This window comes from Cibotium barometz, chromosome 62 (genome assembly GCF_041138505.1).
Source record: "Cibotium barometz isolate CiBa-2024 chromosome 62, ASM4113850v1, whole genome shotgun sequence".
NCBI lineage: Eukaryota > Viridiplantae > Streptophyta > Polypodiopsida > Cyatheales > Cibotiaceae > Cibotium > Cibotium barometz.
In genome coordinates, this window is record NC_141107.1 from 17,632,364 (window position 1) to 17,648,721 (window position 16,358).

The 16,358-nt window shown below is 48.5% G+C and overlaps 1 protein-coding gene across 1 annotated transcript in view; it reads left to right on the forward strand.

Annotated features, from left to right (window-relative positions):
• Window positions 1–15,950, forward strand: part of ECH2 (enoyl-CoA hydratase 2) — a 91,886-nt gene extending 75,936 nt beyond the window's left edge. The window contains exons 6-11 of the mRNA XM_086795225.1: window positions 1,638–1,677; window positions 1,784–1,856; window positions 12,659–12,824; window positions 12,912–12,982; window positions 14,914–15,093; window positions 15,624–15,950. Coding sequence (XP_086651351.1) covers window positions 1,638–1,677; window positions 1,784–1,856; window positions 12,659–12,824; window positions 12,912–12,982; window positions 14,914–15,093; window positions 15,624–15,708 — 615 coding nt within the window. The 3' untranslated portion in view covers window positions 15,709–15,950. The remainder of the gene's footprint in view (window positions 1–1,637; window positions 1,678–1,783; window positions 1,857–12,658; window positions 12,825–12,911; window positions 12,983–14,913; window positions 15,094–15,623) is intronic.
• The last annotated feature ends 408 nt before the right edge of the window (window positions 15,951–16,358 follow it).

Below are 16,358 nucleotides of genomic sequence, written 5' to 3' on the forward strand. Positions count from 1 at the left end.
CCTTCACGGCTATTTGGGCTCATCTTGTGCCCCATTTGGACCCCGCAATGTCAGGGCATAGTGTCCAAGAGTAAAGTCTACGTACTCGTGTGGACCGCTATTGGATAATGGTCCACTACAGCTTGTATTCTATTTGGCAGTGTGCCAAGCCGTCTCTAAACTATCTGGCCTCCCAAGTCACCATTCAATGTGAATATAGGGATGTCGAGCACCCAAGCTGCTCAACCATGGCTACTGCTCATAATGGGTGCCGTTCAAACATGAGCTAGCCGGTGCCCAGATTATACGATATGAGGGTGGAGCATTGATATCTAATAGTCCAAACCTCTACTCAAGTCAACTGATTGAACACTCTGGGCAGGATCGAGCTACTACAAAATGGAGTTGATTTCCTTGGAAGGCTGGGTTTCTTTAAGAATGCTTCAAGACATGATTGCAGAATGCACAATCATTAAATATGAATAGAGTTGATTGATTTTGAGATGTGAAAAAAGACACTGCTTGTCTCATATCTTCGCAAAAGCCGAAGAGAAAATAGTTAGGATATGGCAAGATCTTCAGAATTCACCCCCATTTCCTGTGTATGCTTCACAAAACCAGTTTTCACAAAAGAAGTTTTGATTGCTCTCTTCTTTTCCTTCATCAAAGCCCATTTGATATCCCTAGTACACTTCAAGATCTGTTCACTGAGAACCATTACCTGTAAAAATCCTAGCATGGTTATCCAACTGTCAAAGCAAAGTCTGCATCTCTTCCCTCAAGTCATTGCACGTCTCGATTAACTATCAAGATCTTAGAAAGAGAACTCTCACTTTTGAGAATTGAAGCTTAGCACAGGCTTGGCCCTTGGTTCTTAATTTTGGTTCAGTTCAAACAATGACAGTGCAAGATGGAATGCATACATAATTTGTCACGTGTATGTGTGATTTGTGTGTGCTTTGTACTAGGGACTGAATACGGGCCAGTCTCCCTGTCCCAGTTTTATAATATATATATATATATAGTATGTGTGTGTGTGTGTTGCTGCTCACGACCGTAGACTTTCTGCAATCAAAAGCTGACAAGCACAGCTTGGAGTTACTTTTCCTTCAATGCTTATGAAGTCCACATAGCTTATCTCCCTTCCTAGGCAACCCACCTGTGCATCCTCTCCTGGTCGTTCACAGATGTAAGAGCTGTCTACACTCTTGCACCGAAATCCTAGACGCGTCCATACAGCAGCAAAACATGCGGGACAGCAGTGTCAAGTCTGTATCTGTACAGGAGTCCCTTCAGGCTGGTGCTTGTCCTTGCAAGGTTTTCAAAACTGTGAGGGTCTCTGTCACAGGCTAGTGACACTATGATTTATGTTGGTCTCAACTTACTGTGGTGCATATGTAGTGCTGATGGTCAGAAAGATTTTTTTTGCTGGCAACAATCTCTCGAGTTGCAAAGCTGGCATCAAATCTAATGTACTAGATAGTTACGTATAGTGTAGTAAAGGTGAGAATGAAGTCGTCTCCTTCTTTCCTTTTCCCCTTTCTACAAGTCTTTCCTTGTAACCAAGTTTGTTATCCAATGTCAACGCTTTTATACCAAGATGCTGTTTGTTTTTTCTTAACCTTTCAAAAGTTTTGTATTTCTTGTGGAACCTTCAGGTGATCTATCAGTCTCGAGTATCACAACTTCATGACAAAGGTACTCTTTAGTTTTATTATATTTGAAAGCTATGCTTTGAGTATGGTAGGGGGGACAAGAAACTTCATGCTGTTTCTTAAAAAACTTGCGGGTTTGTTTGTTACAGAAAAAGCAGCGGTCCTTGAGATAGAAAATATTTGTCGGGACTCCCAAAGTGGCGAAGTCCTTTGCATGAGCAGGTAGTTTCAAAGACTTCAATAGTCTGGACTCTGTAGTGATAGTACCTGAAATTCTTTATATGGTTGTTTTACTCCAAGCTTACCATGTGGAGACAGATCTAGGAAGGAAAGGGTCCAGGATAGAAAGAGAAGGGAGGGGGGGGGGGGGGGGGGGGGGGGGGGGAGATGGTTGGTGGTGTTCATGTTCTCTTTTATACCAATAAAAGTTTCTTTAATGGATCATAGTTACAAAAATTGTGTTGTCATTTCAAAATGCTTGAAATGCATCAAGACTAAAATGTATTTGGAACTTTAAAGCTGGACGTGTTTCACAGATTTTTTTAAAGACGTTTTTTTAACCATTTTTCTTTATGCCTATTGCGCTCAATGTTACTCTCCCAAATTGCCAGCGTGTTTGCTCCTGTTGTTGTCCCTTTTTTGCAGCCCTTGCTGATCTTCTTCCCTCCTCCCCTTACTGTTCATATTCTTCTCCGGGCTCTTACTTCTGTTTCTTCTCTCTCTCTCTCTCTCTCTCTCTCTCTCTCTCTCTCTCATGCATGCACACGCACGCAAGCGCGGAGTCCTGACAGAGAGAGGGCACATTCCCTCAGTAAGCAAAATCCAGGCTCTCCTGTTGTTAGCTTCAGATCCAGGACATCCTCCAACGCCATAGAGCGAGATCGAACAGGTGGACGCTGACTCCGGTCGTAGGAGAGGATGACACAATTCTACCAGCTTGTTTCACTGTATATCTATAGGGTCTGCGTAGTATGCGGGACCTGTTTCTTTAGACATGGATTTAGGCGATCTGATGAATGACGATTGTTAACCCATTTTAAAGTACAGGAGCCCAAGGTCTAAAAGAAGAAAACCTCCGCCCTGTACTATCTTTTGGTCTCATAGATCTACCCTTTTGGGTCTTCAAAAGATGTCAATACAATGTATACTCTCTCTCACACACACACATTACACTCAGGTCCTCTTTGATCACGAGCTTGACCTTGTTTACTCCAACCACATCTACCGCAAACTCCAGGATGTGGAACCTACTGTCCCCCTATCCACCCTCACAACACAACTCACCACCATACTCCACACATCCGCCACATCTTTCATTTGCACGCGGCGGTCTACCGCCAAGCCACCTTGCGGTTCCATGCCCTAGAACTGTTGGTATGACGACGAATGTCGGGCCACATGCTCCCGTCTTAAGCATGAGGTACGGATTGGGCAAATCACGAAGCGCCAAGCGCAACAGATTTCTCAACAGCTCACCCAACGCAAGAAACGGGAGTTCTATGCTCGGAAAGAGGATGAGTTATACCGACTTTTCTTAGGGCCGAAGTGCAAAGAGGCATGGAGGAAACTCCGAGAACATCGCCCTCCCACACCTATCACCTGCCCGGACACATGGCACTCCTATGCACGCTCCCTCTATCATATCCCCATCAGCCACCCCTACCCCTACCCCCACCACCAGACCCCTGCCCCACCACCTCCACCTTCTTCACAAAGGGCATGGTCCTCAAGGCCATTCGTAGACTATGCAATGGGCGAGCCCAAGATCATGAGGGACTCAGTGCCCAGTACATCTCGCATGCCCATGATACCCTAGCGTCCCTACTAGCCTACATGTTCAATAGAGCCCTTTGTGAAGTATTTCCACCCTCTTGGTCCACCAACACCATCACCCCCATCCTCAAAGCCGGAGATCCACTTGATCCTAATAACTATAGGACAATCATGATTGGCCACACATTGGCCAAACTCTATGGATCAGTGCTAGAGGCGGAGCTCAGTTCATTTGCAGAGAGTCACGGATGCAGAGCCTCAGGACAGGCTGGCTTTTGGAGGAGCTACTCTACCCTTGACCACATCTTCACCCTCCATGCCATCATCGAGGAGGGTAGAGCACGACACCAGAGGATTTACTGCTGCGTTGTGGATTTCCGCAAAGCTTTTGATATTGTACCCCGAGCCCGCCTCTTACACCGTCTATAGGAGATTGGAGTCCCATCCGACATGGCATCATCGCCCTCTATGAGTCCGTCACCGGATGAGTGAGAGCCCCAGGAGGTACATCACAAGAGATTTCTAACACCATTGGGGTGAAACAGGGCTGCCCTCTATCACCCACTCTTTTCGGCCTCTACATTGATGAGATCTCGAGCTTCATTGATGGATTAGGCAGGGCTGGTCCCACACTGGCAAGCATATTCATCCCCATACTACTTTATGTAGATGATATCGTCCTCCTCTCAGACTCAGCCGAAGGGCTTCAGAGACAGTTGGATGCCTTACATGACTTTTGTACTGAGCGGGACCTCTCTGTTAACCTTGGTAAAACCAAGGTAATGGTCTTCAATACCTCTCACCCCGTCACATCTAGATTGAGCTTCACATATAGAGGGGATCCCGTGGAGATTGTCTCATCCTATGTCTACCTTGGTGTCACTTTCAATGGCCCACGCTTTACCATGCTTCCCGCAGCACATGCTAGAGTGACGCGGGGATATGCAGCCTTGAGCTTACTTGAGCGGCAGTGCTTCCAGGCACATTTCCAGGAGCCCAGGACGAAGGGCTGGCTTTTTGACACCCTCGTCACACCAGCCTTGATGTATGGAGCAGCTTTCTGGGGGCCAGATTTATCCGATGAGGATTGGCAATGAGTTGAGAGGCCCCAGGTCATGATGTTCTCCCGTATGATCCACAACAAACCATCAGTCCCACACCAGATTATCTAGGCAGAGTTTGCTGCAGCCCCGATGGTAGTGGAGGCACCCTTCCAGACAGTCACGTACCTTCATCGCATGAGTCACATGGATCCTCACAGGTACCCGAGGCTTTCCACTTGGTTCTCAGTATATGGGCTCTGCATGGACCGCCTACCCCCCCTTCAGTACAGTTTGGACTCCCCTTTTTTCTGGGTGTCTCACAAGGATACCAACCGGGTTATCCAGTCAGATCTTCTTAGCCTCTACACACATTGCACATGGATCACACCCACGGAGCTCCCCACAAAGATGCACTTTTACAGAGACCACTTCCCCACACTCACTGAGGATGGATTCATCCAATAGCCGGGCTACTTGAGTATTCACATGTCCCATGCCATGCGGATTGCGATTGGCTAGATATGGGTTTCTTCCCACCGCCTCAAGAGTGGAGACAGGTAGAGCTGAGTGCATCTTCAGAGCTGGGAAGCTCGTACAGACACCCAGAGAGGGCCGACTATGCCACACAGAGGTTGAGACGGAGGAGCATTACATATGCCGCTGCCCAATATACTATGAGATCCGCGAGAGGTTTCATTGTCTATTTCGTGAGGGATTCAGTCCACTCTCCAGGATCATTGACTTCCAGGACCAGCGTTGCCTAGGCCTCTTCCTGCTTGAGCTCCGTAGACACAGGGACACCTTCTTGAGACACAGGCCCCAACCACCCCGCCCCCTCCCTCGGCAAACACAGGGACACCTTCTTGAGACACAGGCCCCAACCACCCTGCCCCCTCCCTCGGCAGCCAACCATTACCAGTTTCTTCCGGACCCAGGAGGTGGAGGACACCAACATACTGGATCTTGTGGACCCTCCACGAGCTGCTCTGGACCTACCTCGCCCGAGAGGAGTTACCTCGGACCAAGCCTCTGCACTCCAGCGTGCCCGACGCCCTCGACCCCCCCCCCGTCGGCCACGATCACCTCATCAGCTCCAGATCTAGGACATGCTCCACCGCCATCGAGCTACCTTTCCATGTGACATAGCTGAGGGAGACCTCTCGGCCATACTCGTCAATCCCATGCTTGACATTTTGGAGAGTGGTATACCATCTACTCGGAGCTGATGTTGCTCCCATGTTTTCATGTTCTTAGTATTCCACGACGAGTTTCCATGGACAGTTCTGTATCACCTCAGTGAGATAGCTATATTTATGTTTTCATTCTATTTTATTTTCCATTCCATGATGAGATATGCCATGGACATTATTGTACCACTTTGGTCTCATAGGCCCATTGGGTCTTTAGTGGACGCCTAATATATCTTTCTTTCTTTCTTTCTGTGGATCACTGGGGATGGATTCATTGAGTGCCCCAGTTACCTCCACAGACACATGTCCCATGCCATGAGGATTGCCATTGGTCAGTTGAGACTGTTATCACATTGCCTTTGGATTGAGATGGGGAGAGCAGAGGGCATCCCCCCACGAGACATAAGGATATGCACATTGCAGGCTATGTAGTATTGGGAAGACAGTCTCAGAGGAGTATTACATACTTAGATGCTGAGTTTACTACGAGATGCGGGAACGCTACCACTGCCTCTTCAGAGAGTGGTTTGGGCCTTTGTCACGGGTGATGCATTACAGAGATCAGAGACATATTGCTGCCTTGAGACTGACTTCTCAGGCAGCAATCTGAGAGGTGGGATACCTCACAGACATCTATCACTGCCTTCTTCAGCTCCTGTCCACAAGCCCTGGCTTACACCCTTGAGTGAGACCTGCCAGGACAGATAGCCCCTACCCCCTAGGCGTGCGGAATGCTGGCACCTCACACTCACGGGGTACTCCGTGAGAGAGCACATGCCCTCCAGAGAGCCAGACGCCCCAGGCCCAGGAGACCCAGATGCTTTACCCAACAGATTCAGATTCGAGACCTGCTTCAGTGACATAGAAAGGCTCCGTGGATATTGAGGCCAGGCACACGGTTCATGAGGAGGATGCCACATTATGAGCCATTATGAGTCTGAACAAATGAGGTTCTTGTGCTGCCTACTTTTTTTTTTCCCAGAAACAAGATCCTTCTATTAGTTAACAAAAACAGCCTCGAAGGGCTAAATACAAACTCACTCCATGCACGGAGCGAGGATCAAAGAACAAAAGGGGAGGAAGGATGCACTTCTCCTCCGGCTGGCCGCTCTATGAGGAGAAGGCTATCTCATACAAGGGGTGGGGGAGGTAATAACCACACCAGTGGCCTGTAGTGCCAATTGGGCTCACCACCTCTATCAGTGAGAAAAGGGCCAGGTCGCTAGAGCCTCAAGAAGGCTTCCCAATGCTTCCACATACGGTCAGAACCACCCTGAAGCTTTCCTCACTGGCCGCGGAGGGTATGAATGATGTCGTGCCGGATGCTCCTGATGGACTTCGTAGGTGGAGTGGGTGCCTTCGATGACTTCACTACATCGAGCTCTCCAGATGTGCCATGCGACAATGCTACTGCAAATCTCTTATCTCTGGCACGAACCAGGAGTCCAGTGACCAGTAGATGGGGCTAGGACTGGCACTATCAAAACGCAAAGGTGAGAGACCAAAAGGGCTAAGCCCCCACCTTCCTCCTCATAAGCCATGACTACCTTAGCCTCAGTGGCCCAAGCGATAGTTCCCCATGTAATAGTATGGGAAGAGGCCTTGTCCATATGGGAAGAGGCCTTGTCCATAGTGAAGATGCAGAGAATCCGCTACCAAACTTGTTAAGCCTTTGGGCAATCCCAAAGTCAATGTCGCTGGGACTCCTGGTGATGGCCACATCTCGGACATGCTGTTGGTCTACCTGGCCAACCACGTGCCGACCGCCAAATTCCTATGTGCCGGCAACCACAAAAAGAGGGTGATCTTCCGAGGTCGAAAACTGTCCCAGAGCCTCTTCCAAAAATCTGAGAGAAAACATGGTGAGAGGCCCTGAGATTGCCAGTGTCTTGCTCTGCCGCCGGAGTGTCCTCGACCTCGGGCATGTGGATCCTACAACCAAGCCGTGCGGTATATGCAAAAAACTGGGTACCGAGAGTCAATTGGTCGGAAGGATCACACCAAGATGGGCCGACTCTCCCAAATCCATAAACGCCAGAGTCTCTCCTTGGCTTGCATCCAAGGTGCCACGGCAGAACCTAAGAGAGAATACATTCCCTCCCATATCTGCTCTATCGTACTGCATATCTCGGAGTCTTGTATGAGGCTGTCTGGGATCCTAGTGCTCAAGTGTCTTTCCTGCCTTTAGGGGTCCTCCAAGGACAAAATAACCAGAGCATGATCGGAGAAGGTAGTGCCTAGATACCAATAATGCCCCCACGACCGCATGCCGAGGTACACCCGTCGGAAAGATGATACTCCAGGAGGAAAAGAGTATCAATGGGTCCCCCGATTACTGCTCTATGGAGCTCTCCTCTAAGGACGCCGCGCCTTTGAAAACACTGAAGCTCCCCCATATCGTGAATGTTCCATGAGGCAATTTGCATATCAATCTCTGTGGGAGGCAGAACTATCGGAATTGCCCTCCACTCGAAGAGCCTTGGGCATAGGTTTCAACAAGTAGTAGTCACAGTCAATCCTAGGGCGAAGGCGCGCTTGGTGGGCACGATTAATCCTATGTTTAAATCCCATGAATATTGGTAAATGAATAAGTAAATACTCTGTGAGAGAAAATTCTATTGTTTCATATTCTCGGATAGTAATGAGAAAACTCAGAAAAGAAAACTATCGAAGTTCGAAATTTTAGATAAATGATTAATTTATTCTTCATAGGAATTCGTGATTAGTTTAGAAATCAGTTAAGCAAATATTCAATGAATAAAATTCAGAATAGTAGTAATTGAAATCTCACCCCCTTTCGAGAAAGGTAGTTCAGGAAGGACCTTACCAGACGTGAACCCAGAATCAGACTTTGACCAAGACCAACCTCTTCGTCAGTTTCAAGGAAAGACGATATGACCAGTTCAGGAAAATACAATCAAATCACCCACCGAATCTGAAACTAAGTTGAGACCCTTTGATTTTGATCTGAGGATCAAGGTTACAGAATTCGAGGAATTCTGTTTGGAATTCAGACCTGTGATCAGAAAGTCTTGGGATAATACCTCTCTGTCTGAGCTCGAGAGTAAGCATACTCTAAATTTCACTTGTCGCAATGCAGGTACGTGTAGGAGGGGAGAAGGGGTACTGCTACTTAGATATGAAGGAACGCAAAGAGCAGCACCTCCAAGCTAGAGGACACCACATCCCCATCCTTATCTCTATGGCCTGAGCCTCCCAGCTCCATCGAAGCCAGGGGCCAAAGATGGGTAAGCACATTGGTGATGCATAGATCATATAGATGATGAGAAAGCTCCACTACCTGCCCGTGGATGGTGACCGACACCAACTCCGAGTCCCAATCCGTCCCTGGGGCTGCACTCAAGGGGAAGGAGAAGATCATTGCACTACTCTCCGGCATGGATGGCCTGGAGTGATGAAACACCACACAAATCCGAATGGGAGCCACCGTCTCCTCAAAAATATCAATTCCACATTGAAAGAAATTGTAATCCACTGGCTACCCCGGGATCCTAGGGGGACCACCTGGCGACTCTGGCGGGAGAGCCCTCACCGGGGAGGCGGCGATGGTGGCTCCGAGAAGCGATGAATCATTGGGCGGACTGGACTCGCCAGTTGCCTCCGCTTTGGGTCTGGCGCGGTCCGAGGGCAGTGGGAATGCTCAGGAGAGGATGAGGGAGGGGGGAAAGCGAGCTTTGAAGAAGACAGGGCAGGGGGGCTGCTGCAGGGGGAGTTAGAGACGAGGGTTGGACAGGGAAGCTGCGAAGAGGGGGAGGAAAGCGGAAGGGAGGAATCCTCTGGAGAGGAAGGGTGTGAGGTGATTTTTTTTTTTTGGGGGGGGGGGTGGGGGTGGTTGCTGTGTGACAAATGCTTGAAACGTTTCTCTGACAAAACCGTATCCTCTTGTGCTACTTCTTGCCGTTGCACCAGGATAGCACTACCTATCACCGGGAGAAGAGGAAGGTATTCCTTCCTGAAGCGTGGGAACCAGACTGTCACAGGAAAGCCTGAAATGCCGACCAGTGGGTCGGATGCTGGGTCAAAGCCATGCTGCCACCTCGGCGCTCGCAAAGATAGGCTTGGGCCGTATGTAGTGTGACGGGGCTCAGCTGCGTGACTCTATCTGACGCCGCTGGCGAGTCAAACTCAACCTGGTAGTAGCCATGCCTCAAAGGATGAATATCAGTAATCTTTCCAAGTGCGTCGAGGAGGCTAGCCTATAATATCCCTGAGCTGTCTGCGCACCGGGCGGCTACCAACAACCTTGCACACCAAAGTGGAGGCCTCTAGGGATGGGATTGTCGAAGCAAGCAGCTGGAGGTACACTTTTGAAAAAGGATAGGCAAGGGACAGCGGCCTCGGTCGGGGATGACGAAGCAGCTGCCATGGAGTCCTCCTTGGGATGAAGACCGAAAGAGGCCGAAGCTTGCTGAAAGATAAAGATGCCCAATTATGGAAGAGAAGAGACAAGAAGGGAAGTGGGAGCGGGAGGAGGAGAAGCCAAAAGGGACTTTTGGGGGGGGGGGGGGGGGGGGGCGGGGATGGCAAACAGGGGAATGGCAGTGATGGCAGGAAGGTACAGGTTGGGGGGGCGCTCCCAGCTCAACGAGAGTCACTTCTTGATCTTTTTCCATCCCTGTCCGGGATTCCATCACTCTCCCTATAGCACTACCTATCACCGGGAGAAGAGGAAGGTATTCCTTCCTGAGGCGTGGGAACCAGACTGTCATCACAGGAAAAAGCTTGAAATGCCGACCAGTGGGTCGGATGCTGGGTCAAAGCCATGCTGCCACCTCGCAAAGAAAAGAAAGGCTTGGGCCGTACGTAGTGTGACGGGGCTCAGCTGCGTGACTCTATCTGACGCCGCTGGCGAGTCAAACTCAACCTGGCAGTAGCCATGCCTCAAAGGATGAATATCAGTAATCTTTCCAAGCGCGCCGAGGAGGCTAGCCTATAATATCCCTGAGCTGTCTGCGCACCGGGCGGCTACCAATAACCTTGCACACCAAAGTGGAGGCCTCTAGGGATGGGACTGTCGAAGCGAGCAGCTGGAGTTACACTTTTGAAAAAGGATAGGCAAGGGACAGCGGCCTCGGTCGGGGATGACGAAGCAGCTGCCATGGAGTCCTCCTTGGGATGAAGACCGAAAGAGGCCGAAGCTTGCTGAAAGATAAAGATGCCCAATTATGGAAGAGAAGAGACAAGAAGGGAAGTGGGAGCGGGAGGAGGAGAAGCCAAAAGGGACTTTTGGGGGGGGGGGGGGGCGGGGATGGCAAACAGGGGAATGGCAGTGATGGCAGGAAGGTACAGGTTGGGGGGGCGCTCCCAGCTCAACGAGAGTCACTTCTTGATCTTTTTCCATCCCCGTCCGGGATTCCATCACTCTCCCTATAGCACTACCTATCACCGGGAGAAGAGGAAGGTATTCCTTCCTGAGGCGTGGGAACCAGACTGTCATCACAGGAAAAAGCTTGAAATGCCGACCAGTGGGTCGGATGCTGGGTCAAAGCCATGCTGCCACCTCGCAAAGAAAAGAAAGGCTTGGGCCGTACGTAGTGTGACGGGGCTCAGCTGCGTGACTCTATCTGACGCCGCTGGCGAGTCAAACTCAACCTGGCAGTAGCCATGCCTCAAAGGATGAATATCAGTAATCTTTCCAAGGCCTATAATATCCCTGAGCTGTCTGCGCACCGGGCGGCTACCAACAACCTTGCACACCAAAGTGGAGGCCTCTAGGGATGGGACTGTCGAAGCGAGCAGCTGGAGGTACACTTTTGAAAAAGGATAGGCAAGGGACAGCGGCCTCGGTCGGGGATGACGAAGCAGCTGCCATGGAGTCCTCCTTGGGATGAAGACCGAAAGAGGCCGAAGCTTGCCGAAAGATAAAGATGCCCAAGAACTGGAAAACTGCCTGCAGATTACGGAAGAGAAGAGACAAGAAGGGAAGAGGGAGCAGGAGGAGGAGAAGCCAAAAGGGACTTGGGGGGGGGGGGGTGAGAGGTGGAGGGAGAAAGGGCAGGGGGCGCACGCGAGGAGCAAGGGATGGGGGGGGCAGCGTGCTGGAGAGGGAGAAGGTGGAGGGGAAGCGGGCTGGCGCAGGAGAGGAGGGGGGCAATGGCTACTAGTGGGAGTGGAAGATACGAGGGGCAGGGCAAAGGGGAAGGGGAGAGAAGGAAACGAGGGCGAGCAGGGGAGGGAGCAAGGGCGGAGGATGGCGGGCGCAGGGGGGGAAACAGGGGTGGAAGATGGCGAAGCAGGGGAAGCGAGGGTGAGCAGGGAGGCGGCAGACAGGGAGGAGGAGGGCGAATGCGCGAAGGGGGGGGGGGGGGGGGGGGGGGGGGAAGAGATGGCAAACAGGGGAATGGCAGCGATGGCAGGAAGGTACAGGTTGGGGGGGCGCTCACAGCTCAACGAGAGTCACTTCTTGATCTTTTTCTTAATGGACAATCTAACGGTATACAATTGAAGATTTTTATCTTGGACAGATAACTTTGGAAATAGAAGGCAAAAACACAATTCTTATGAGAGAGTTGGCAGCAACAAAATCAAATCACAAGCTTCTCACGGGCATTATACAGGGAAAAATACTGCTGCCTACTTTATTGTACGCACAGGGTCTACATAGTACATTGGCCCTGTCTATTATCTTTGGCAGCTAGTCTTTTTACTTTTTTCATGTTGTCTTGATGTCCAGTTTACTCATGGATCACATATAACAGCTTTTTGGTCTCATAGACCCTTCGACGGGTCTTTCAGAGATGTTTATAACATCTCTCTCTCTCTCTCTCTCTCTCTCTCTCTCTCTCACACACACACACACACACACACATATCCAATTTCCAGATCATAATTTCTTATGAATTCTCTCACGTGTGTGCGCACACATGCATACGTGTTCGTTTTCAGAAAGTGAAACAAAACTCTCTTTTTTTTTTTGAATAAAAACCTTTTAAGCATTTCTTGTAACTATGTCATGGATAGATCTTGTTGTTTCGTGTCTCTTGACAAAAATGGTTAGGAGCACAATTTTTTTACGGGGAGCTGGAGGATTTTCTAAATCACGCTCACAGTTGTACTCATATGACAAACGTTCTCCGTCAATTACACCATCTACAAGATTACCCGTTCTACCTCCCAAGTCTGCATCAGTGACTGTACATGAAGAGTGCACTCAAGTAAATCAGGTTGGGAACTTCCAAATAGAACGTCTCATGATATGCTCATCTGACCCTTTTTCCCTCGTTTTAAAGGATTTAATTATGTTCTTGTAGGCTTTACTCTACCGATTGTCAGGAGACTACAACCCTTTGCATTCAGATCCTGAAGTGGCTAAGATTGCTGGGTTTGTGGACTCTCTCTCTCTCTCTCTCTCTCTCTCTTTCTCACACACACACACACACACACACACACACACACACACACACGGGCACGTACAAGCTTACACATGCACACACTTTCCTGGATTATGTGGTTTGCTTGGCTTGGCTATGATGTTAAAGGACCTCTTTCTCTTTCTCTCTCTCTCTCTCACACACACACACACATGGGCACGTGCATGCACTTGTCTGGATTATGTGGTTGGCTTGGCTTGGCTATGAGGTTTGAAGATTCTCTCTCTCTCTCTCTCTCTCTCTCTCTCTCTCTCTCTCTCTCTCAACACACAGGCAAACACTCCCCCTCATTTTGGTGCTCGTGAGAAGACCTCTTACTTCCTGGATGCTTAATCAGATCTCTTTATTTCGTGGAAATGTGCATGTATTATGTACAGCTATTTACAAGAGCCACATGACTGCCATCTCAAAGTCCAAAGTCACATGCAAGAAAGGAAGGAGGCTAAGCAGCCCCTGCCATCAAGAATCTAAAATCCTAGAAAGGAGTAGCCCATAATGCTCAAATCCATGGGTCAGCTTTAAGCTGATCAATCACATGTCCCTTGACCATGGAAGAAATCTGCCATGTCACTCCTTCCTCTTGACTCGTTTGGTGGCCTCTTGGCAAGAGGTATTGGCCCATACTAAATGGAGCCCACCGGAAAATAGATTGGGGGCGAATTCTCTGCAAGGAGAATCGTTTCTCTCTTCGAGAGTGGTGCACTGGGAGAATAAAAGCTGCAAGCGCAGACAGTTAAATCATATGGCTGTTTTTGGCCTCGTGAGAGTTCGAGATGGGCTGGTCCCTTCTGGGGAGAGGTTGTTTTCCTTCCGCCGGATACGACAGTACTTTGGGGTGCCGAGGAATTACAGAGGCTTGCGGTCCACACCATACAGGATACTTTGGCTCTTATGGGAGATATCCCGCCTCTGGATATACATGTCCCTTGGATCGATTGGATGTTTGCGAAGCCTGGTGATCTCATGCTTGTCACAGCGAATGATGTGAAGGTAAAACATGGGTTACCAATAAAGTTAACAAGGAATGGCGTAAGAGGAAATCCAAGACATGGTGGAGGACAGTCCTGGATAGGGGATGGCACTCTAAGCTGCCATTCCAGGGGAAGGTGTTTCTATGGAGAATGGTAATCGGTGGGCTGCCGGTGGGAAGCCACTTGAAAAAAAGGAAAATCGTGAGGGGATATTTCTTCTTCTGCACCACCTGTATGACTGCACGGTGGCTAGATGTGTCTGGGATTATCCGTCTCGGATCTGGTATTTTGTTCTGCATGCCGAGGTGATGCCACTTATGTGGGTCTTCGGTCAGGCCCCAAGCGGATTGCTCGAGCCAGAGCATGATGTGATTTTGACTTCTTCCGATGGATTGGGGCATGGCATATATGGTTGACCAGGAATGCTTTCTTTTTTGATGCTGCGACGGGCATTCGTGGTCACCTTGGCCGCATTCGGGGTCTTCTGCTCTGGCAGATTTCTTAATCAGATCTCTCTCTCTCTCTCTCTTCTCTCTCTCTCTGTGTGTGTGTGTGTGTGTGTGTGTGTGTGTGTGTGTGTGTCCATGCTGGCACAGCGGTTTACATATGATTGAAGGTCAAAATCCCATCCCCTTGCATTTTGATGCAGTCAGAATGAATCATTTTGTTTTGCTTGGCTAAGACATGCGCATCTTTTCTCGTCTATATGCACCCTAGTGTGCCAGGTTTGCACTCAAAAGAAGTCAAAGAATGGTCTGTGCTTGTGTTGGCTTTAGTTCAGTTAGAGAACCCGGATACACCTTGGCAACTTAATGACATTTTTTCCATCTCTGTTGAAAATAGAAAAGATTTTTTTCCCCCTTCCCGGAAGGAAAATATCACTTATGTGTCTAAGTCATATGCCCCTCCAGATTCCAAAGGCCCATATTGCATGGGCTTTGCACACTCGGATTTGCGGTGCGTGCTGTCATCAGACACTTTTGCCAAGGGGAGTCATCTTTGGTTCAAGCTATTCAGGGGCGCTTCCTGCTTCATGTTTACCCTGGAGAGACACTGATTACCAAGATGTGGAGAGATGAACACTCTGAGAGGTGAGAGCTCTATCTGGAAGTGAGGTTTTCAAAGAGTTAAAAAACGTTCATTAAGGCTGGTTACACAATGCCCCCCACCACTACCACCACCACCCATCTCTGGCTGACCAGCCTAATCAGGTACAAAGGGGTGATAGAAAAGCCAGAAAAAAAATTAGTATTAATTTAGGCACAGCCTAATCAGGTACAAAGGGGTGATAGAAAAGTCAGAAAGAAGATTAGCATTAATTAGGCATATAGCCTAATCAGGTACAAAGGGGTGATAGAAAAGTCAGAAAAAAGATTAGCATTAATTAGGCACAGCCTAATCAGGTACAAAGGGGTGACAGAAAAGTCAGAAAAAAGATTAGCATTAACTAGGCACAGTCTAATCAGGTATAAAGGATTGATAGAAAAGTTTAGCATTAATTAGGCACAGCCTAAATCAGGTACAAAGTGGTGATAGAAAAGTCAGAAAAAAGATTAGCATTAATTAGGCACAAAAGGTGATTGATCTCTCTTTTTAAAATTCTTTTTTCCTCTTTTCCCAGGATATTTTTCGTATGCAGCGTAAAGGAGAGATCACGCCCAGTGCTTTCAGGAGTGGTGTCTTTACACCCATCGGCACGCCTGTAGCTTTTGCTTGTCTTCTCTTGTGAATGTCTTGAAGTGAAGCAACATAAGATTTTTCCAAACCACCACCACCAGAGGGTTTGAACTTTGAAACTCCTTGTCTTGTACCATAACAGACAGTCTTCATTTTGTGTGGAATGATTAAGTTTCAAATTTCAATGCTTTAATGTGTGCGTGTACTTCAACTTCACATGATTATAATGTAGTCATGCTTACCCTTTCATTCATTATTAAAGGGGAATTTGTTCTACATTCTTAAACAAGTTAACATATAGATGATTTCAAAGAGGCTAATAGAAGGCTTTGCCTCAAATTTCTGCCATAATGATAAAACTAAGCTTTGTTCTGCTTGAACAAATGGATCAAGATTATAATCATTTAGTTTTCCAAAGAGGTCATTGGATCTGTGTTCGTGCAGCCCTGATTGTTCACTAGACTTAAGGTGTCATAATTGGATAGGCAATCTGGTCTCTTAATGAAACAGAATATCTCCCGGCCAAGCCCCAAACATCAGTTGTTTTCTTGAAGCTAGCTAGGGTTATCTATACCTTTTGCATGTGTTAACACACACACATGCTGTGACCTCCTAGGTGTGTGAATACACACCCAAGGGAAAATTTACACGCATCAATCTGCATGTAGAATCCAATATC